Genomic DNA, 24,002 nt, shown 5'->3' with positions numbered 1-24,002 from the left:
CATTTAATAGATTGTGACACTAAAGGTCCAAAAGCAGTATCTTTACTTGGTTTCCTCAGCTGGTGAGTCCAACTCAAACTTTCTGATTCCAAGTCTAGTGCTCATTCCACTATTCCTCAGGTAATATCAAATCAATAATTTAATTAAAAAAAGATTATAATTTATCACATATGTGTTTACTGCGAAATATGTAATCTTATTTTATAGACATAAACACCTCTTAAAATCCTTGGAAGAATAAGGTAGGATGTATATAGATATAGAAAGAAGTATATACATTTGTACCCTTTTATAGATGGTAAATCTACCCAGAGATGTTTCAGGAAACAGAACTGACACATTAAACAAAGATTCTTTATACTGACCACTGAAACACCTCTAAAACATTCAATGGTAAGAACTTAGCAGTGTCTAAAAACCCTGTGTATACACACACACACACACACACACAGAGAGAGAGAGAGAGAGAGAGAGAGAGAGAGAGAGAGAGAGAGAGAGAGAGAGAGACTTTATATCTATGTAATTTACCAAGTCTAGGCTACAAGAGGAAACTCCAAAAATTCACTAATTGAAATGGAGCTTGGCCAAGGCATTCAATTCTAATCCCCCTTTTTCTGATTCCAAATCAGTGAGAGTACACGCTTTGTGTTTTCTGGTGAATTACAGACCTATGTAACAATCAGCATATTTTCTCAGACCAGAGCCAGTAACTCCCAACAATGAGTGTTTGTCAGTCCTAACTAGTTTCTCTAGGTGGGTGGTGAAAAAATAGCCTACTACAGTCATTAATTCTTTCCCTTAAAAGAATCACGTGTCTTGAGAAGTTCTACTCCATCACAGGGCAATAGCCCATTTTAAATACAGTGTTTACTTATGTTTGTCCATGAATGTCACCAACGAAAGTGTTTAAATCTTACCAGAAAAGGAAGGCTTAGTTGCCAGACTTTGGGAGACAGAGTTAGTTGACCTCTGTGCTTTCAAAGGCTCTGTTAGTTAAGTGACCAATCATTAACTCCAAAGTATTTAAGCCTAATAATATAACAAAAGAGAGAACAATGGATAGTATCTTAAACATTAATCATCGTCACCTTTCGTTTAGCTATTCAGGTCCTTTCCAAGCAGAATTTACCAGTGTATAGATACAGGTATTCTGTAATATCAAAGGCATCATCCTCCAGTTTGCAACTGTAAACCTATGTAAATCTGGGGGGATTCTTTTCAAACCTTGTTTTTTGGAAAGCAGGAAATACGATTGAAAACCAACTCTGTTTTTATCTACCAAAAGAAACAAAACTTTGAACTCTAACATAAATCCTAAATGATTGTCTTGAATCTCATCCCTCTTCCTACCTAATCTTCCCACAAGAAGATTAAGGACTGTAGACTTGGTAGTGGAGAAGTAATTGCTCAGTCACATTGGAATCCATTGGAACCCTTTGCAGTATTAGTGCGGGCAGACAATACAATTCTAACATGTTTCTTTCTTTACTTAGAGTTCAGAACAAGAAGTCAGGCTCTTGGAGACCTTCTCCCTGACGCACTGCTCTTAACATTTCCAAGTTACAAACTGGGAACCGCTTCTATCTCACAACGCTAATTGTTGCTTCCATTAGTACCTTCCTATTTTTATATTACACTCACAACATCTTATTTTAGGACTTTATACGAACATTTTCAGGATGGGTTTGGCAAAATCGTAAAGAAGTACTTAATTAGGTCACAGCTTTCAGCAGACAAAAAGAAAAAGAAGTGGATGTTAGCCTCAGAATCTGAAGAGATAGATTAAAACCCAGTTCTTCCAAGATAGAGCAAAATGGGAGGACTTAAAATGCAGCTCTGAGTAGCTGCGTCTCGTTAGCGCCAAGCTTCTCCAGGTCTTCAGCTTAGTCACTTCCTAAATAGGTGCTGAGCTTTCAGTCCCCGCCAGATCTCACTGACGCGCAGGGACTTCAGTTACACCCGCAGCCCTTTCATGTTTGCCCCCATGAAATTCTATTAGTCTTGTCGAATGGCAATATTTGCCATTCTAGGCGAATTCTTTATGACAGTCTGGAAAGAAATTAATCTGTTAATTGACTAAAAATGGTCTTTAGACTGACCTGACTGTATTTAAAAAATCAACAAATGAAGCACAGTATAAAGTCGTCTCATTTTTCTGCCAAAAAGTTTGCTTGGAGTAAATTTTAACCTCTCCCCTGTCTCAAGGCAAAAGCACTATGCCCCTCCTACCACTCCCAAGAAGCAAGAAAAGAAAATCTTAAATAGCCTTTTAAGAAGAGTGTTTAGCGCGGTCTGGATGGAAGTCGGGTCAGCTCCAGCTGCAGCCGGCCCCGAGCGCTGGGTGCGCGGCCACTCGGCTCTCTCCGCTAAGCTGGGCCCCGCCTTCCTCGCCCCGCCCCCATTGGCCTCGGTGGGTGGGGGCCTCGGCTGCGCCGACCGCCTGTGCGGCAGTGCTGCTGTCTCTGAGCCCAGGAAGTCACACCCGTCTCGGGCTGGAAGCCGAAGCTCCAACCCACGTGGCGGCGGCTGGCAAACCCAGCCGCTGCGGGGAGCGCCTGTTGCGGGTCCTCCCTTGGCGCCGGCTGAGCGAGTCGGGGCGGCCCCCAGACCCAGCCCCTTTGGGCGGGGCTGGACCACCTCCGCTCGTCTAGTGCTTTCCCACCCTTCCACCCCGGCACGTCGCTGCGTCGCGTTTGTTGCCGCTAGGAGAGGAAAAAAGAGTATCCTAAAACGAGTCTCGAAATTCAGATTCAAACCCGGAAACAAACCCTTCCGGTCTGTTCCTGGCTGTTTGAACGCCATCTGCCCCATCTCCGTTCCTTTCTTCTTTCCCTCCTCTCCACAGTCCTTTTTCCTTCCACTTCCCTTCCTTCCCTTTTTTTTTTCCTCCCGCCGCGCGCCTTCCATCCACTTTCCCGTACGACGCGCGCCCTAAAGTTGAGGAAGTTTAAGTTTTGGATTAGGAGCCTTTCTTTTGCAATATCCTGGGGCGGGGCCCTAGCGTTGGGTTCAAGTGGTCAGGGGTTTTGAAAGCACAGCATTTGTATTATCTTTCTTAAAGACGCCCAGGGTGGCGCGTCAAGACCTCCGAAACCTGCTCCATCCCGGCCATGTGCGTTCTCCCACTAAGCGGCGAACTCGACCCAAGGCGCCGCGTGCGTTCCAGCCGACTCGCGAGAAGGCGCCGCTGCACTTTGCACAGACCAAGACCTTTTTTCACGGTCCTCCAAAACCCTAGATATACGCCGCAGATTGTGGGGTGGAAAATGAATGACTCCAGAGGAAACTGGGGCCTTCCATTCTTGAACACAAGGTTGTGAAAGCGGCTCGCTAGGTCTGGGGGACTCGTTTTTCTCCACCCGTGCGGGACTTCTCCATCAGGGGGCGCCCACACCCGCTGCAAAACTTCCAATTCCTAGACATCTAGGTTCTCCAAGTCCTAGGCGCTAAACTGGGGGCAGATCCGAAGGAGCGCACCGCCTCCTTTGCTCCTCCCTCCCTGCTGCCTCGGAGGATGGGGAAGGCCGGGATTTCACACTAGCCATTCATTTGTCAGCTGTGGGGGAGGGGTCGCAGAAGCCAGAGAGACAGAACAGAGGCTGGGAGAGGGGAAAGGAGGCAGAGAAGATGGAGACAGAGAGGGAGACACAAAGATGAGAAACGAGACCCAGAGAGACTCCGCCTCGGTGTGTGCGCGGCAAGGCAACTCTCCCGGCGCCGCGTAGATTTCTCCCACTTCCCGCAGCATCTCCCAGGGACATGCAGGGCTAGCCGGGACGCAGCTGGATTCGAGAGCAAATAGTTTAGGCTATGACACTATTTTTCTACCCTGCTCTCCACTGCCTAACACCCAGACCGCTCCACGCCCAGTGACACAGACCACGAGCCAGGACAACCCGGATGCCCTCGGTCCGCACGCACCAGGGATGTCGCCCTACAGCGCCCACGCCTCTGCAGGACGGTGGGACGCTCCAGCCGAGGACGTCCCCCGGGGCTCCCGGCACGCGCGCTCCGCTGCCGCTAGACCTGCCAGTAAAGTTGCTCAACTAGATCGGAGAACTAGGAGGGGGTGGGGGATATGTAAGGAAACGGATGACTCCTGTAGTCTGGGCGAGAGGACCGGACCCAGAGGCCCCTGATTCGGGTCCCCTCGCCACCTTTGTCTGCAGTGCGCTCTAGGTGCCGGTTTACTTGTTAAGATGGGAGCGACAGACCCCATTTCGCTCTTCAGGGTAAGAAAAAAAAATCTTGCAGACCCCTGCCGATTCAGAACAGGGTTTTCCCGCCCAGGGGCCTCCCAGTCCTCCGCGGGGCTCCAATAACCCCACCCCCCATCCTCTGCTCCTTCCCTTCTGGCCCCTGCGCACCGCGCACAGGACAAAAGAACCCAGGGACACCGGGAGAGAGCCGTGACAGTCCCCAAGTCGCCCAAGAGACAGGGCAGGGATCCTGCACCTCCCCCGGCCGAACCTCCTCCCAGGCTGCTGGCGGTCTGAAGGGGTCAGGTCCGCGCAGGTCCCAGGCTGCTTCGGCGCCGGGTCGCACTGTCAGAAGCTGCCCGGGAATGGCTTTCCAGGAACACCAGGCACTGACCACACACCAGGGGCTGGGAAACCAGGTGGCCTGCACCGAGGCGCCTTCGGTGACTTGTCTGTGGGCAAGTCTTGGTAGTCCCCATTCAAACTTTTGCCTCGAGCGTGTTAAGAACAAAAAAAATCAAAGTGCCAAAGGTCCCTCTCTTCTCTCCACCTCAAGAACCCACTACTTTTTTATGATTTCTCTACAATTTATTCCCACCCTTCCCCCAGTTCCGTTAGTCATTTTACCCCCACCCCACCCTGGGCTTCTTTTGTCTGAATCTTTTTCAACACAGAGGTCCCTCTGTATCCCTCTCCCCAAAAGCCCTTTTGAAAGTTACCTGCATTTTTTTAAAAGCCTACAATTTCTTAACTTCGCCTTACAGCTCCTTGCCCTTAATTAAAGCCTTCTACCAATTGCAATGTACTTCTTTTTTCTAAGCTCGCGGGTTTTTTTCTGTAAGTTTTTTTTTTAAGGGGGGAACAAAAGAAACGTGATTACCTTGGAAGGCGGCTTATTGCAGTTTGGGGGGAAAATTCACCGCAGCGCTGCGCGACTTGACTCGGCGTTGCCCAGGCGGGTCACATAGGAAACGTGGTGGCCTGGGGAAGGGTGCGGAGAGTGCGGGACGGCCCTGGGAGATGCGGGAGGATGCGGGGCTGGCCGAAAATCCTAGTCCCAGCTCCTGTCTACAACACCTAATGTTCTCGGCTGTTGCGTCCGCGCGCCTGGAGTTCTTCCCCAGAAAGGCTCGGGGCAGCTCGCCTGCAAGTTCAAATGCGGGTTGTGACACCCATCATCATTATATCACTGTACCGTCAGCGCCGAGGAGGAGACTCAGCAAGAAGAAGGAGGAGGGAGAGGAGGAGGGTTCATTCACAGGCTCCAAAAGCGCTCCGCAGCTTCAGCCACTCCTAAGAGCCCAGGCTTGGAAAGCAGGCGGAGGGTTTGGAAAGGCAGCTCCCCGCGCCTGCGGTAGGGACCGCCTGCCTCCCTCCCCAGGAACTCCCACCTCTTAGCGTTTCTTACTGACAAGAAGTACCAATCGGCTTGGGGACAGCAGCGCTCCCCATTCAAGGACTCACTCAGTAACGTCGCTCTGCTCTCGGAAACCACTGCCCTCCCACTCCTCCCCCACCCCCACTTCCCCGCCCCCAGCGCAGCCAGTTCTGGGTTAGGGGAAGGGAGCCCCCAGGCTCTTATGGGGCAGGCCAGCAATAGACAATTGAGTACACTCAATTCTTTTCGGGAGCATACAAAACTGTAAAATCAGCAAAGAACTTGGTTACAGCGTGTTTACGCGCCCACAGAGCTTGCCTGTCCCATCAAAGGAAGTGTCAGGCTCAAGGCTCCGGCCAACCTGAAAGACACACTTAGAAAACGAGATCCTTTGGAGACCCTAGAGGGAAAGTGTAAGAATTCCCCACTGCACTCCCAGGGAACTGCCCGATGGGGAGCCCAGCGTCATAGCACCATCCACAATGACCCTGGTAATAAAGGGCTGGACAGGAAATTCCCCCAGGCAAATCCCTTGTCGCATTCAAAGAGAATCCTTTCCTCTGCCACAAATCTCTCCCCACATGTCTAGCTTCTGCTTTCTTCGTTCTTCCTTTCCTTCAGTCTTTCCAAGAATATTTGACAATTTTCCTGAGTAACAGGGACTCCTTGGAAGTATCAATCACCTTTCATGCTGTTCAGGAAATAAGACCATAATCTTTCATGCGTTTATGCGATTTTTTTCTTCAGTCAGGCCCACCCCACTGTGTAAACAGCATCAACACACGGAAGCGTCCCCTGCATTGTGTTACAGAAGATTTCCAATAGGACCTTACAGAGCAAAGGGTCAAACAGTTGACACAAAGGATTTCTGTCCCCTTAGAGAAGAGAGACTTTGGATTTTCCTTTTCTTTGAAGTGAGTTTTGAGTTTATACAATAGGAACAAAATAAATCCAAGGTGCACATCAGTATAACACTAGGGACACTAGAATGGATGGCAAACTTTTCCTTCTATGCAAATATGACAGTATCCTCACAGTTCTTCTCTCGGAAGCCTCTACTTAGAAAATTATATTAAACATAGGGCCTCAGAACAGTAGTGATTAAAGATGAAAGCCAATTTTTCCTCTCAATTCCTTTGATTAGTTTGGTTTAAACTTATGCTTTAAAACTTTTAGTAACCTAGACTCCTGTGCATACACATTTATAAGATTTCTTTTATGCTTTTGTAATCTGTAGGCATTCAGCATGGTCATTGATTTTAAGTGATAAACAAGTAGAAGCCTTGTCAGGATACTTTTAATTCTCAAAATGTGCGTCTTTCATTTCTTTTGTTATTTATCAGCTCACTGCAGTGGGTAATATAACTATCAGTTATATCATTTGGAAATCAATTTTTTTTTGCAGTGAATTAGTTAGTAGATTTGTTGTACTGCCATTCCAAACACTGAAATTCAATTTCATCAAATGTTTAGAATGATGGAGTCGTAGAGAGGATTTGACTTTAACCTTCATGTATAACGTATAAGCAAATTAAGGCCCAGAAAGTGACTGTCCCAAGGTCACACAATCAATAGTCCAGTGGTCTTTTCAGTGCTTCTAATAGCAACTTTATATACGAGATTACTTGATTTAGGAAGAGAGAGAAAAAAATAAAATGAATCTTCGTTGAAATACATACTCCAGACATTAAGGTAGACCTTTCTGTGAAACACTTCAAGATATGTATTTTTGTTCTTATTCTTAAATTTGAGTAAATCTAGTTGCATTTCAAAGAGTTCAAGTAACCTGCCCAAGGCCATTTGGTAAGTGACAGATCTGCCGGTCTGAAAAGCTTATTATCTATTACCCTTTTATCCCTTTATTATATAGTTAGTAAAACCTTTCAACAGAGGAGAACTAGAGCAAAACAACCAACTAATAGCAGATTAATGCCCATTTTTAGGGAAATGTTAATAGTTAACATGCACTATAAATAATGCCATCTGTGCATAATGGAACATGATTGAAAGTGATGGGTTAGATACTTTTTACATTCTGAGATGTTTTCATTTATCTTGCCAAGTTTGATTCTCTAATCTTTCAAAATTTATAGTTTCTTTTAATGTCCATAGACATTACAACTCTTGACCAAATAGTTCTACAGGGCAAAGGCACTTTCTCTGGGCTGACTTAAGAAATTCGAATGTGGACAATGTTGAAAAGCTTTATACTGCCTGTCTTTTCTCTTCTTTGGCTTGTAACATTATTATTCAGAAAATTAAATACTTATTCAGGCTATCAGATAACTAAAATGAAATTATACCCCATGAATATCTTCTTTCTATCTCTAGGGCAGACTTTCCTCTCTAGCTATCTAAAAGAAAGAATGGATAAAAAGGAAAAAGGAAAATATACCAGGTATATTTAGAATAGAGACTACGTTTGTATTCTTATTTCTATATAACTGTTTTTAAGGACTTTCTTTCATCAAGAGAAAGAAAAAGAGAGCATTTATTTCTGATTCTCTATTGTCTAACAAAACAATCAGAAGTTTTTGAATGGGAAAATATATATTTTGCAGGTTTTATAACTAAAATTGTATTTATTTGTCCATTACACTCAAGTCTGAATCAAACAGTAATTAAAATCTTATTATGTGCGTACCCCTTTAAATCATGTCCTTGTACTGGGGATATTCTTTGTGAAAACTCCAATAACCCAGGTATAAATAAAGCAAGATCTTCATTCACAATGCTTGTGTCTAAAAGAAACCATAAGGTATGTGCCTTGCTTCCTTGCTTTGATCTTGTCTTTGGTAACTTGGCTGAGCTCAGGGGCAGCAAGCCAATGACTTGGAGAGGAAAGGTGTAAATGGTTGATGTGTCTCCAGGGAATTTTATTATCTTCATCTAAACCTCCTTCTGAGGTTCGTTAGGATCACATTTCAGACTTCTCTTTTTTTATTGATCAGGTGAAGTGTTCTTAGACATGGCATCATCTGTTGCTGCTCTAGGGATGACAAGATTCCAGTATCATTCTAATTCAGAAAACAAAGACTTCAGTTTCAACTCCTTCGTCTAACTGGTCCTAGGCACGATGAAGCAAATTATCCTCTCTGGAAGATGCTATAATGCTACAGATTAAAAATCCACTTTAAATAACTTTCAAAGACCCTAGAAAAAGGAAGCCAATCCTCTAAGACTGTGTCATAAATTAAAAAAAAAAAAAAACACTACCGATTAGAGACAGACATTCTATCCAGCATTTTGAGTTCTCTTTGGCTTTCTAGGAAGTGTAGAAATATAAGCTCTTTGTTGCATTCTTTTTATTCGTTAAAAAAAAAAAAAAAGCTTGCAAAAGGCAAAGTGATAGTGGCAATCTCATTGTGCTTTAACCTAAAGTATATAAATTACTCTGATAAATTAAACACAGACAAATTTTCTTAGAAAGCCATAAAACATTAGATTTTTCCCAGAAATCAGATAGAGTTTTTGCTCTCCAACCCTCAAATCAAAATGTTACAGTAAAATGTTTTAATATTTTTTTCTCCTTTGCTATAAATGTCCTGTTCATGGCTGAGCAGATTTTTCTAGAACTTAGCTGAAAGACCATCTACATCATGACAGAACTATGCAAGCCAAAGCCAAGTTCCAACATGGAGTGATGGGAGAGGCCGGGCTGCTGAGAGGAGATGACTTCATTAGTGAGAAGAGAGGCTTTCTGAGTCGGTCCTCAAGGCAGCCAAATGGCTCAGCACATCTGCACTCACCCTGGGAGGCTGCCTGGAGCAGAGCATCAAAAACGCTATCTTTTTTATAAAGAAAAAGATGAAGGCGTAAAGAACACAGTCTAACTAAATTGAATCAAAGACAGTATCACTCTTATTCCCTCCTTAGTCACTTTCTCAAAGTCTTTTTCTTCCCTCCCCACAGTCTGAAAAATATAGGTTATTCTTATAAAGCATTTGTCTGACTGAAGCAAGACAAACCGAAGAGTCTGATTTCTGAACACAAGGAAGCGGTAGAGATCTTAGAATCAATGAGGCAGAGTGGAATACAATGCAGAGCGGTTTCTTAAGAGGCAAAATTTTGCAGTTGCTGTTTATTTTCATCGGTTACCAGTTTCCATTTATTTAATTAGACGACAGTGGGACAGAGACAAGAAGCATAATGAAAGCTGCTGCAAACGATGGCATCCTCATGGTGCAAAAGGATACATGGCATCATTAATGTCTCTGTGGTGAGCAAAGGTAGAATGCAAGACAGAAGACAAAGAAACCTCTATGTAGTGAGAAAAGTGTTCAGCATGGGTACCAGCCAGCATAGAGAAGCAGCAAGCGTACATTCCATTTTTATTCTGTTAACAAAAAGAATTGCAGGACTAATTCTTATTCCTATTAAAATATAAGAAATCACATTGAACTCAACAAATCAAAGGAGGTCAAACATTTCTTGTAATGATTCCAAAAATAAATAAATAAATAAGAGAAGAATATCTGTAAGATTCAGCAAATAATTATTACAAACTTTCAATTTTTTATATTTTCTCTCTTCAATTCAACAAAAGTTTATTGAGCACCTTTTATGTGCATTGTTTTAGATGGTAGACATTATTCAAAAAAGTAACAATTGTTTTCCATCCTCAAGGAGTTTATAATCTCTCTAGAAAAAAAAATTAACTCATAGGAGTAGCCATAGTTACAATTGATCTATATAATGACTAGTGAATTTAGAAGAAAGAATATATAAATATTTTCATCTCCATTGGCTGGTTCAGCTAGACATCATTTAAAAAAACATCCCATTGACTACAAATGGATAAAGGGAAGATGTTAGTTCAGCAAATCTATCTCCTTTACTGGAAAATCTTTTTCATGCTCATATTCTATTAACACTGTATCCCAGGCATTAACTTTATTGCATATGACCAAATCATGTTTCTTATTATCTTATAATGTATTGTGGTTATTTTACCAACATGTTGTTGGTATATATATCTACAAACTATATACACAATATAGTTGGTAAACTAACATAATGTTACTGTAAGGGTCCTTGGGTTCTTGCCGAGTTTAAAATGAAGAAACTGAGGCCAGCACAAGAAGATCCAATGGGAATTTATTCAGCTCCCAGGCGAGGTTCTGCGGTCCGACAGGAGAGGCCAGAGAAGTCACATGGACTCCTCTCAGACGTGGGATTTTATAGGGAGCAGGCAAGCTTGCTATTGGCAGGTTGGCAGGGTTTTAATGCTATTGGGTAGATTTACAAGACTCGACTGCTATTGGGTAGCTAAGACTTGAATGCTATTAGGTAGATTTACAAGACTTCTTTTGCATCTTGGCGGGGTTCTTTAAGGGAGGGCTAGGCTGTGTGAGGGGGGGTGGGCGTGTCCAAGCTCCCAGAGAGGGAGGGGGTGTGGGTGTGTCCGAGCTCCCGGCGAGGCGACCGGCCTTACAGTTACCTTTTCCATATTGGTAAAACCCCAACATGTTGTCAGGGTTCATTATAAGTGATAAATCAAATATTCATACTATGTGAAAAAATAAGAAGAATGGTAAAGAAAACATTGGATGTCATCCTAATAAGAAAAGAAGCTCAGGGAAATTGAACACTGTAAGGATGCTAGCGTCTCTGACTACTGGGCACCAGTATCAAATATAGTCACTAGAAAACAAGAGAAAAGAACAATGTGCTAAAAATTCTCCTTCTTAGTTATCATAAACTTAATGCGATTTAAAATACAATATCCAATCTGTAGGCTTCCGTCAAAAAATAAGTTGAGAATGTGTAATGGCCCTCCCTATCCCCATTTCCACAACTCCTTTGCAACTTTTGTTTCCTCTGTTCTCTTGCCGCAGCTGTCTTCCTCCTGCCTCCTCCTTCACATATCATCTCACAAGGTAACTATCTCAGTTTGGATTCCCACAGCAGCAAACCCTGTGACAAGGATTCAAATACAAATAGTTTATTTGAGAGATAAGATCAACAACCATCTATAGAGAAGTGGGAAATAAGGCAGAGAAGGAAAGGAGGATGGTGAAAGGTGCATTTCCAGCAGGTTGCACTCTAGATAAGTGGAGCTTATTCCCATTAGAAACGCTCAGGAACAGTACAGAACAGACATGCACCTCTGAAGCATCCCATCCAAGAGGTGAGGAAGCTGAAGTATTTATACACTTGTTGGTGGAAGGCTTCTCCAACGGGTGTTTGTCCTCTCGCATTTCTGCCATATGCACAGGCAGACTGGGCTCTGGTTTATTTCCACAAGGGACCACTGAAATCAATAAGCTAAAAGATGTAGGTAGGGGCTGCAATTAGAACTTGGACCAGCATGCCCAGGAATGACACAGGTGAGGGGCTATGAGTGGGGTACCAAGTACATCTGTTATAATTCCCAATATTCTCATTACTACCAAGCCTGGCTAGGGTTGCAGATTTTTCACCTCCTTGACAGCTTTGTTATCTTGGTTGGAACAGGATAAGATGGTAAGTCTCAGGATATTGGAGAGGTGTGTGAATTCTTCCATCAGCTCCTTCCTCTCTCAGCCCCTTTCCTCTACCGGGATCAATCCTACTGCTACCTTCATACACCCAGGGTTACCTCATTAGCTAGATCCCCAGCCTGAGTCTCAGTGCTTCTTCTCCCTCCCAGAGACCTAGTTTGATTCCCTCTCATCTCAATTCCTGGGAAGAACTATCCAGATAAGGCATGAAAACTATTGTGCTAGGAATCATAAATGAACCTTCAACTAATGGTAGTTAAGGTCCAGAAATGCTATGAATTCACCTAGTCCAAAGTCTTCTTACTTCAGATATATATATACATATGTATAAAATAAATGTAAAATGATTACATCAATTGAGAGTGCTCTATGCCTGAGAATTTCATTAGAGAGTAGAGATGAAAACAGTAATACAACATACTCTCTGCTAGAGAAACATTGCAAACTCAAATAATTTACTGAGGCCATGAGGATATCATAAAACAGTGAAGTAGAGAAGTAAACACTAGAGAATAGTGAGGAGTCTCTTCAACTAGACGGCTTATTACTGCTTAGTTCAGCCAATTGTAACATGGGGCTGTTTGTCCAGTATTTCCAGCTTTTAAAATGTTAAACAGGTCAGAAAAAACGAGTCTGTGGGCTGATTCCCACCCAAGGGATGCCAACTGTAACCCTAAGCTTAAATGATCAAAGGCAAGAAGGATGGGAAGGGAGCAGAAATGGTACTCATTTTGTTCCCTTCATCCACTCTCTCCTTTTCTTCTTCTTATTTGATTTCTTATCACTAAACACCCTTATGAATCCTCAAGAGGCAGTGTGTTCTGCAGAGGCTCAGGAATGGGAAAAAGCAATGAGAGGGAAAATTCAAGGAAGAAGAAAGGGACCGATACACCAGGATTTCTGAAGAAACAAGGATCGCTGAAACCAAAGTGTAGAAGGCAGGCAGGATGCCTAGCTGCCTTTCTTGGTCCTCACCATGTGCCACCAGCAGCCCAGTCTCCTCCTGAGCTCCTGTTCCAGGGACCAAGAAAGTATCTTTTCCCTTTGCAGTTGAGGAAGGTAAAGTCCTGGCAACACAAATGGTAAGTGTGGTTGCATTTCCTGAGGGTATCTTAAGCAATAATACGTTAATTCTGTAGTCCTCATGCACGTTCTTAACCAATAGACTTCATGTGATTTGATATCTTGAGACAATGTATTCTGAGGTCTAAAAGACCAATTTACACACTGTTCCTAAGGACAGGCTGGCACGTTAGGCTGTAAACGAAATAGAAAAGAATACCTATACACTATGGCAAAGACAGTTGCATTTTTGGAGGGAAGTGGGGAGAAGTCAGGAAGGGGGTTTCAAAAACGCACGAACCTGAGGAATGAGCTAAAATTTTAATATAATTGGACAGTGTTTCCTAAGATGAACCAGAGATACCCAATCAAGACTGAAAGTTTGTATGGCAAATGGAAAAACTGTGGAGAGGACAATGTTGGGAACAGATGCATGGGTGACGTTTGGGAAGCAGTGGGAGGGGGAGTAGGAAAGAGCAGAGCTGAGTAAGGTTGTTTTGTAGATCCCACTCAGGGAGTTTTAATAATTAAAACCTGCGAATTTCCTTTCTTTCCAATCACTGCCTAAACTGGTATGTCAAATATCTCCTCTGCTGAGATTAAGGTTCTTGAATCTTAGATAGATTCCATATCTGTCTGACCACTTTTAATTAATAAATGCCTGTTTTTACAGTATAAAATGCTAATCTCATGTACTAATTAAGGCTTTCCCTCCAGCAAAGCTTCTATGCCTATGAACTGGGCAGGGAAGTCTGCTTTTTTTTTTTTTTTTTTCTTTGAGATGGAGTCTCGCTCTGTCGCCGAGGCTGTAGTGCAGTGGCGCCATCTCAGCTTACTGCAAACTCCGCCTCCTGGGTTCAAGCGATTCTCCTGCCTCAGCCTCCCAAGTAGCTGGGCCCACAGGCCTGCGCTGCCATGCCCAGGTAATTTTTTTGTTTTTTTAATAGAGACGGGGGCTTCACCATATTGGCCCAGATAGTCTCGATCTCCTGACCTCTATTATGTGAAAATACCATTGGAATTTTGATAGGAATTGTATTGAATCTATAAATCATCTTGGGTAGTATGAGGATCTTAACAATATTGATTCTTTCAGTCCACAATCACAGGATATCTTTCTGTATGTTTTCTTTTCTCTTTTTCAGTTTCTTTTTCCAATGTCTTATAGTTTTTATTGTACAGATTTTTCACCTCCTTGACTTACTTTACTTCTAATTACTTTATCCTTTTTGATGTTTTTATAAATGGAGTGGGTCTTTTAATTTTTTTCTTAGTTGCTGTAAATGTATAGAAAGTCAACTAATTTTTTTTTTTGTTTTCTGTTTTTATTTGTTTTTGAGATGGAGTCTCGCTCTGTCACTCAGGCTGGGGTACAGTGGTGCAATCTTGGTTCACTGCAACCTCCACCTCCCAGGTTCAAGCAATTCTCCTGCCCTAGCCTCCCAAATAGCTGGGACTACAGGTATGTGCCACCACACCTGGATAATTTTTGTATTTTTAGTAGAGATGAAGTTTTGCCATGTTGGCCAGGCTGGTCTCGAATTTCTGACCTCAGGTGATCTGCCCACCTCAGCCTCCCAAAGTACTGGGATTACAGGTGTGAGCAACCATGGTTGGCCTCAACCGATTTTTGTATGTTGATTTTATATACTGAAACTGATTTACTTATAAGTCCTAATAGTTATTTTGGTAGAGTCTTTATAGTTTTCTCTATATAAGAACATATCATCTGCAAACAGACAATTTTGTACTTCCTGACAAATTTGGATATCTTTTATTACTTTGCCTTGTCTAATTGCTCTGGCTAGAATTTGCACCATTTATGTAGAATAAATCAATAAGGAAGTGTAGCTTAAATCCAAAGTTTCCATATAGATTTTGGTCTGGATGATCAATCCTTGCTGAAAGTGAGGTATTAAAATCCTCTATTATCGTTGTATTGCTGTCAAGTTCTCCCTTTATATCTATTAATATTTTCATTATATATTAGCTACTCTATTGTTGGGTGCATATATATTTATAATTGTATATATTTTGATGAATTGACTCTTTTATCATTACGTATTGACTTCATTTGTCTCTTTGCAGTTTTTGATTAAAGTCTATTTTGTCTGCTATAAGTCTAACTACTTCTACTCTTTTTTGGTTTTCCATTTGCATGGAATATTTTTTACATCCTTTTACTTTCAATCTATGTGTGTCCTTAAAGCTAAATGAGACTATTTTAGGCAGCGTATAGGTGGGGCTTGTTCGTCTTCTTTAAAAAAAATCCATTATTCATTCAGGCATTCTATGTCTTTTGATTGGAGAATTTAACGCATTTACATTCCAGATCATTATTAATATAGAAGGACTTATGATTACCATTTTAATTATTTTCTGATTTTTTTTGTAGCTATTTTGTTTCTTTGTTCTTTTCCTGGCAGTCTTACTTTTTGATTTGATGTTTTTTGTATTGATGTGTTTTGATTTCTTTATCTTTTGTGTATCTATTATTGGTTTTTGCTTTGTGATTACTATGAGACTTACATGTAACATCTGATAGTTATAACAGTCTGTTCTAGGCTAATAACAACTTAGCTTTGATCGCATATAAAGATTATGCTTTTAGTCGTCCCCTCCTCCATTTTGTTTTTGATGTCACAATTCACATCTTTTCATACTGTGTATCTATTAAAAATTATTGTAGCTATAGTTATTTTAATAGTTTTATCTTTTAACCTTTAGGCTACAAATGTAAGTTATTTATACATCACCATTACAGTATTAGAATATTCTGAATTTGTCTATATACTTACGTTTAGCTTTCATATTGTTTTACATTAATGATTTGTATCATTTCATTTCAGCTTGAAGGATTTCCTTTAGTATTTCTTATAAGGAAGGTCTAGGAATAATGAGCTCCTACAGCTTTTCTTTGTCTGGGAAAGTCTTTATCCTTCATTTCTAAAGAAAATTTTGCCACATAAAGTATTTTTGGGTGGCAGTTGTTTTTTTTTTTTTGCTTTCAGTACATTGAAAATATCATCTCACTCTCTCCTGGCCTGTGAGGTTTTTGCTGAGAAGTACACTGATAGCCTCATAGTGGTACACTTGTATGTGAGAAACTTCTCTTGCTGCCTTTAAGATTCTCTCTTTGCTGTTGATTTTTGACAGTTTGGTTATAATATGTCTTTCTGAAATCTTCTTTGGGTTAAACGTGATTAGAGCCTTTTGAGCTTCATGTATATATTTTCCTCAGATTTGAAAAGTTTTCAGCCATTATTTCTTCAAATAAGCTTTCTGTACATTTCTCTTCTCTTCTAGTTCTAAAATTTCTATAATGTGAATGTTAGCACTTTCTATGTTGTTCCATAAAGAATTTCTTTATTCCTTTTTATTCTTTTTTTTCCTTTTCTGACTAGATATTTTTAAATGCCCTGTCATTGGGTTCACAGATTCTTTCCTCTGTTTGATTAAGTCTGCTATTTATACTCTCTGTTACATTTTGCATTTCATTCATTGTATTTTTCAGCTCCAGAATTAATGTTTGGTTCTTTTTTATTACACTCATGAGCCATGTAACAACATATCAGTCAGTGATGAATTTATATAAAATGGTGGTATCATAAGATTATAATGGAGCTGCCCTATACTAATGTACCATTTTAAATATTTTAAACCATATTTTTACTGTATCTTTTCTATGTTTAGGCACTTACCATTGTGTTACAGATATCTACAGTATTTAGCACAGTAACATGCTATACAGGTTTGTAGCTTAGTAACAATAGGCTATACCATATAGCCTAGGTGTGTAGTAGGCTATACTATCTAGGTTTCTGTAAGTATATTCTATGATGTTTTCACAATGACCAAAAAATCTAATCTCACATTTCTGAGAATGTATCCTTATCATTAAGACTATATATTCATTCATTCATACACACATTACATTCATGACTGTATTTCTCTCTGTTGAACTTCTCCTTCTGCTCATGTATTGTTTTCCTAATGTCATTAAGTTGTCTATTAGTGTTTTCTTGTTGCTCCCTAAGCTGTGTTGAAACAAATGTTTTTAAATTGCTTGTCAGGCAATGTGTAGGTATGCATTTCTTTGGGATTGGTTACTAGAAAATTATTGTTCCTTTGGTAGTAACATATTTCCTTGGTTTTTCATGTATTCTTGCCTTACGTGGGTATCTGTGGATTTTATGGAGTTTTCACCTTTCCTAAACTTTATGGACTCATTTCAGTGGGAAAAAGACCTTCACCTGTAGGTTGGTGTGAAGGTGCTGGATGGATAGCATGCAACAGTTCTGGCTCCCTTGAGGGTGCAGAGGCATAGTCTTCATGTGATTCTGTCAGCTGAGGTGGCATCAGCAAAGATTGCAGGGGTCCTTGGTGACCAAGGTTGAGGATATCCACAGTGTTGGTAAGGACAGTTGGAATATTTGGTGACAAAGGCTACTGAGATTCTTTTGATCTCTATGTTTCCCACAGGGGAATTCATGGCCAAGGGGATCCCTCATGGTACCAAGTCTGGCTTGAACACATGCTCATGGTGAGGGTGACACTGGTGTCTGATGTGCACCTTCATGGAGTAGCCACAGTGTCAGGGGCTGGAGCTTGTGTACATGTGGAGTGACAGTGGCTCTGGGGTTTGCAGCATGGTCATGCACAGGTCTACTGCTGCTCCAGGGATCAGGGCACAGATACACCTGCTGTAGTGATCTACTATCTAGAGTCCAGGTACTCTTGGAGCAGCCACAGAGGCAGGGTCTGGGACAGGTGTGTGCAGAGTGACATTGACTCTGGGCTCTAGGGTGTGGGCAGTGGCTTCCGTGTCCGAGGCGTAGACCCTCTCAGGTGGCAGAGCCAGTCTTCAGAGCCCAGATGCACACAGAGTGGCCTCAGCTATGAGGCCAAGGGAGGGGCTAGCTTGCAGTAGTAGTGACTCCAGTGTCTGGGGCAAAAGAATATGTGGCGTGACCATAGAGCAAGGATCTGGAGTGCAGATGTGCCTGGGATGGCCACAGCTTAAGGATCTTCGGTACGCACGGATTAAGAAAGGCAGCATATAGGCACAATAGTGACTCCTTCTTGGGAAGTGTAGGGAGCTCAGCAGTATCTCCCTATCTGGAGGCATTGGCTACTTTAGTTTCACTTTAGTGAAAGCTACTGGTGTCCTCTGTCAAGCAGGTTACAGGGGACCATGGTGGCATCCATTACATGACTGATACTGGTAGCCCCCATTCTTCTTTGAACCTAGCCATCTCCAGATGTCTCAAGTATGCCAATCTCTCCAGCTATCACTTCTGTGCAGCTATTCTCCAGTTTTTGCTCCACCGTGTTGCTGCTAGTTTGTAATTGAAACCTGGATCCCTTCCAAAGCTATTTTTGTTTGTGAATAGTTGTCTACTTGTTTTTTTGTGGAGGGATAAAAACTGGCAACTTCTTCTCTTCCATATTGCTGATATCCCTCTCCTAGGCTTCAACTTCTGTGCTATAAAGTAGCAAAGTGGGGATAAATGAAAGGGACAGGATTCTCTTACTTACCTGGTAGTTGCTGTAATCCACTTTGGAATTATAGATGCTTCCCTGGATAACAGTACTCACAGCCATTGCTGCTAGTGTGGCAGATGTCCCAATGCTGGTCATCTGGAGGATACACATGTGTACTTTCCTGAAGCCCATAAGACACATCCATGCTATACGATTTCCTGCCCTAGGAAATGCAACTATGCTGCTTCTTCCTTTATCTTCCTCAACTCTACCCCAGCTGACATGCTCCATATCCTCTGCTGCTCTGGTCCCCTACTCCAGTAGTCCACCCTTGGGACAAGAGGAAGGCCACTTTAATCTAGTTGCTGTCAGTCTAAGTACTACACAAATGTATCTGATCAAAGAATGAGCAGGGCTCTGTCACTTAGCCCATAAAACAAAAAACTCCTATCCTGATACTTGTCAGACCAAGCAGGCGGAGCACAGGCTACCCATGCTCTCCTTCCAGTCACGTCTCTTCAAATACTTTTGCTTCCTTTCAGGGAGGCGCAAGGACAATTGACAAATTCATTTTCTGAGGAGATATGCTGAGCTCCACTTCTTACATACCTCTTCATTATCTATGAAGTATTCTCTTCGAACCTATCCTTCACTTTCCCCATGAGGGAAAGAGAGAAAAGAGGCAGCCTCCTCCACAAAAAAGAATAATACGTGGCAGAAGGTAGTGCAAAATATATTGGCAAGGAAAAAATATAGGTTATCCAAAAATGCACCAATATGTATCTCTTTGGCGATAAAGATTTGCCTACAATGAAAGAAATTATAAAATCCTCTCCTCCAGTCTCTTCTGCCATAGCTCCTTGGCTTTCTCTCTATGCCCTTGTGTATTTGTGTGCCTATGCTTCAAATCCGTATTAATCAGGGCTCTACAGAGGGACAGAACCAATAAAATACACACACACACACACACACACACACATACGTGTATGTGTATATGTACACGTATATGTGTGTGTGTGTGTGTGTACGTGTGTGTGTAAGGAAGCTAAGCAAGCTGAATATCCCCCTTCTTCCACCTGCTTTGTTCTAGTTCACAGGCAGTTCCAAATATGGTTTCAAGTGATGGAATTTAATAGGCTTCAAGGTGTCAAAACTTGAGTGGCCATGGAATATGAGAAAGTGGCAAAATGGAAAGAATATTAGAACTGAAGTCATAAGAGAGGGTATGACTCTCCGCTCTATGATTCACTCATTTTCAACTAAAGTAAACCAATTGAACTGAATTTCTTCATTGACAAAATGGTATCTTCAACACAGAGTTAATGCCAATATTTGACAAAATAATCAGGTGTGCTCACCTGATTACAAAGATGAAGTCTCACAACAGGCTATCTGTAAGCTGGGGGATGAGAAAAGCCCAGTGTGGCTCTGTCCAAGTTTGAAAGCCTCAAAAACAGGGAAGCTGACAATGCATCCCCAGTCTGAGGCCAAAAGTCAAGAGATTCCCTCAAGAGGTCACTGGGGCAAGTCCCAGAATCCAAAGGCCAAAGATTCTGGAGTCTGATGTCCAGGGGCAGGAGTAGAAAAAAACGCCTCACTCTGGAAGGGATAGAGGAAAAGGAAGCTAACTAAGCAAGCTGAATGTCCCCCTTCTTCCACCTGCTTTGTTCTAGCTCACTGGCCCACTTGGATAGTGCCTGCTCTCAATCTGCTGACTCACATGCCAGTCTCTCTGTAAACACACTCACAGACACACCCAGAAACAATGCTTCACTGGCCATCTAGCTTTCCCTCAATCTAGTCACATCGACACCTAATATTAACCATCACATTCACATTTGAATAAAAACTTACAGGCATTCTAGTGATAAGGCAATGCCCTACACAAATTCAGGATTTCCTCCAACTCATAGTGTTTTGGCAACTTCACAGAGGTAAAAGGGACCTTGCTACAGTTTGGCGATAGAGGAAGAGAAACACTGCCTCACATTTGGTAGTCCTGAATTGAAAAGCCGGTGTGTGATATAGGGAAGCAACGCAAAGGGAACAGGACTCCGAGTGCAGACTTCAGCATGGTAGAAAAGACTCCTGACATATCAGCAGCTCCTAATGTGGTTTCAGGTGGAGGAATTTAATAGGTTTTAAGGTGTCAAAACTTGAGTGACCATCGAATATGAGAGAGTGGCATGATGGAAAGAATATTAGAACCGAAGCCATGATAGAGGGTATGAATCTCTGCTCTATGATTTACTCATTTTCAACTAAAGTAAACCAATTGAACTGAGTTTCTTCATTGACAAAATGGTATCTACACCATGGAGTTAACACTAGTATTTGATGAGATGACAAAATAAATCACCCAAAAAGTGGCCAGGGCCACCATGTGAGCGCATATACGTGTGCATAGTCTGAGTACTACACAGATGTGTATGGCCAAGGGAATGAGCAGCGCCTGAAAACCCACTCAAGTTCTGCTAGTTCAGGTCATTGGCCCAGCACAGGGTTACAGTAGACCAGAGGAGGGACCCACTTGTTCTACAAACCTACCAAGACTTGTACCCAAGGGACTCTATCTGCCACAGTTGGCATCTCTTTCTAATTTCCATAATACCTACAGTGCTCCAGCAGCCACTCAATGAATGAACAGCTGGAATATAATGTCTCATTGCTGGGCTCTGGGTTAGGCTAATCTTTCTGTAGATGGTAGCTTCTAATAAATCCAGATCAGATTCCATAAGAATGAACTGCATAACCGAAGGACCGTCTGGCAATTAGACCAGTGCTTCTCAAAGTGTATCACTGTGCCCCTGTAACACATGTCATGGATTTTTTAGCTATGATACTAAAATCATAGGAACAAAAAAATAATAATTTGAATCTCAACAAAATAAAAAAAGTTTGTGCTTCAAAGGACATCTTCAAGAAAGTGGAAAGACAATCCACAAAATTGGAGAATAATTTTGAAAATTACATATCTGATAAAGACTTGTATCCAGAATATATAAGGAAGTCTACAACTGAATAATGAAAATACAAACAATCACATTTTTAAATGGGCAACAAATTTGAAAAGACATTTTCCCAAAAAGATATACAAATGACAAGCACATGAAAAGGTGCTCAGTACCACCAGCCACTGGGGAAATGCAATTCAAAACCATAATGAAGCACAACTTCACACCCACGAGGATGGCTAGAATCAAAAGTCAGGTGATAACAAGGGTTGGTAAGAATGTGGGGAAATCAGAATCTTCAAACACTTTTGGTAGCAATATAAAATGATGGAGCCACTTTGGAAAACAATCTGGGAATTCCTTAAACAGTTAAACATAGAGTTATCACTGTACAGTTTTCACAGAGTGCATAACCTCTGTACTTTGTACATTGCAACCCCAAGTACAGTCCCATTTCTCAGATGAGGACTGAAAATCCCAAGAAGATTAGACCACACATTTAGTAAACAATGGATCCAAGGTCCTACAAGGATTATAGAACCCAAAAGGAAAAATATACTGGTTTCATTATAAAATGAAACACAGTAACATCTCAACCTTCTTAGGCAAAAGAATTCCTTAAGTATGAGAATCAATCTTTATTAGAAGTGAAGTTAGAAATTTAAACAAAAATAGAATTGAGGTTAATTCTCATGTGAAACATTGTTCAATATGCTCAGAGTAACAGGATATCGCCTTAAACCTAATAGCCAAAGCAAAACGCCTTGCACAGGGGTGTTATAAGGCCCTTATGTTTGGGTCTATCATTTGCATGCATTAAGATGGAAATTGAGCATCCATATTTTACTTGCATGTGCCAGTAACATGATTGCACTTTCCAAGATCCCTTTGTACTCATAATTACTTGATTTGTGAACCAAATATGTGGTTTGAGGATGGAAATAGATACATAGTAACTCCATTTGGGAGGTCCAATTTTGACAGAAATGACTGAAGACTTTTTTTATCAAGAAAGATTAACTATAGAATCTAAATTTAGTTTATTTAAATCACTTGATATTTGGAGATCCATTTATTTGAAAGGTCAATTTTTATTTTCTGCCCTTAAAATTGGACTTTAATTGGGAGATGCAGTTAAGTGAGTTCTGATATATAATTTGTAGCTTAAATACACAAGTACAAAGTATAATTTTTTTAAAAAAATACTGAAAAGTTAACAGTTTATTGTAATTTATTTTATTCACAGCCATCAGCAGTTCTAATGCAATTTCAGGTGAAATTGGGAATTCGGGAATCTCGGTGGTGCTGTCAGTGCAGAGAACCTTGTATGTAAAATACATGCATACTTTTGATAGCACGCGTGAAGGTATCTCTCTAAAATTGACCTCATTGGTTTCATTCTCAGCAAATTGACCCAGGCCACTCAACATGGCTTTTATCATGCCTGATGTTAATGCATGTTCTCTTTTTACAATAAATTCATGGCCATCAGATGATATGCATTTGACATACATGGCATCAGGGCCTTCACAGCCACCATAGGTTTTCTCCTCTCTGTCCATTTTGTTCGTACGAAATTCTACTTTGCTTCCGCAGGAACTTTAGTAGTTTCTCATCAGCCCGGCAGCCACTGCAGCCGGGTCCCCATGTACCGCCACAGCCCCTATTCCAGGGCCGCCTCCCGCCAGCCCCCCACACCCAACTGCCTGCTCCCTTGGCTTCCGGGGAAGTCGGAAGAATTACTTCCGCTGAGTCAGACAGCTTTCTGCCACAAAGTATAGTTTTTATCAGTAGGATAGATTATATGAACGCTGCAACCTTAAGAAAAATAATCAAAATTTTATACTTAAAGAATCATAACAAAGTCCTGAATTTATCTGCCAGCTGCTCTAAAACACAGGTACACAATACTAGCAATTGTGAAATTAGATTTTTGCCTCCACAGACCTAAGCAATACTTTTCTAAAAACACACTGGGATTCATAGTTTAATTTACAAAAGTTGTTCCCTACCTTGAAAAGTCAAATTATTTTCCCTTTGTGCAAAGATGTTCTATAGGTAATAGGACAGTTTTAAAACATGCATTCTTCATTTGTTCAACGTTTCTACCCATATCTAATGCTATATTACTGTAAATGGAACTCTACGATATTACTATATCATATGTTGTGATTAGTAGAGGTGCTTTCAACTACTGTTGCTTGAAAACTAGCTTTGCATTTGAAGGCCGAGATGGTCTCCAGTTCTTCCTAGGGCTAGAAGGGAAGCAGGAAGACTCCTATCCCAGGGCGATGTGGGGCTAGGTTCACGTGACTGCCAGTGGCTAGCATGGGGCAGTACCATTAGCCATCTTAAAATAATGATTCCAGAATGATTTTAGCATAAAATGCTGGATATAGTTACATTTAAAAGTTTGCAGTTGTAGTTTTCAAATTTCAAACGG

General features: G+C 41.5%; 2 protein-coding genes across 4 annotated transcripts in view; both read right to left on the bottom strand.

Moving 5' to 3' along the window:
- VCAN (versican) overlaps positions 1-5,557 on the bottom strand; it is a 110,828-nt gene extending 105,271 nt beyond the window's left edge. Inside the window, exon 1 of one of the 3 annotated variants that reach the window (XM_012477605.3) lies at positions 5,080-5,557. The gene's annotated coding sequence lies outside the window, so the exon portion shown is untranslated. The remainder of the gene's footprint in view (positions 1-5,079) is intronic. The other 2 variants (XM_012477602.3, XM_012477604.3) reach the window with 2 other exon arrangements.
- Positions 5,558-5,863: 306 nt separating this feature from the next.
- On the bottom strand, positions 5,864-23,121 carry LOC105734619 (elongin-C-like). Its single transcript, XM_064375809.1, has 3 exons — positions 22,766-23,121; positions 18,660-18,786; positions 5,864-5,938 (listed from the first exon to the last, which is right to left on the bottom strand). Exons 1-3 carry the CDS (start codon positions 23,119-23,121, stop codon positions 5,864-5,866), a joined length of 558 nt encoding a protein of 185 aa, XP_064231879.1.
- Between the last annotated feature and the right edge of the window lie 881 nt (positions 23,122-24,002).

The sequence above is a fragment of the Aotus nancymaae genome, unplaced genomic scaffold, assembly GCF_030222135.1.
Source record: "Aotus nancymaae isolate 86718 unplaced genomic scaffold, 86718_ANA_hifiasm-v0.15.2.pri h1tg000014l, whole genome shotgun sequence".
Taxonomy (NCBI): Eukaryota; Metazoa; Chordata; class Mammalia; order Primates; family Aotidae; genus Aotus; species Aotus nancymaae.
Note: the sequence above shows the minus strand (reverse complement) of the source record. Positions and strands in the feature narration are given on the sequence as shown.

Bases quoted from the DNA above. Each gene is read 5' to 3' on its own strand.
- LOC105734619 (XM_064375809.1), bottom strand. From the start codon at position 23,121: ATGGACAGAGAGGAGAAAACCTATGGTGGCTGTGAAGGCCCTGATGCC. The intron at 18,787-22,765 runs GTATTTTTTTAA...TATGGGCTTCAG, and splicing joins AATAAACTGTTAACTTTTCA to GAAAGTACACATGTGTATCC. The intron at 5,939-18,659 runs GTAAGTAAGAGA...TGTGTCTTTCAG, and splicing joins TGGATTACAGCAACTACCAG to GTTGGCCGGAGCCTTGAGCC.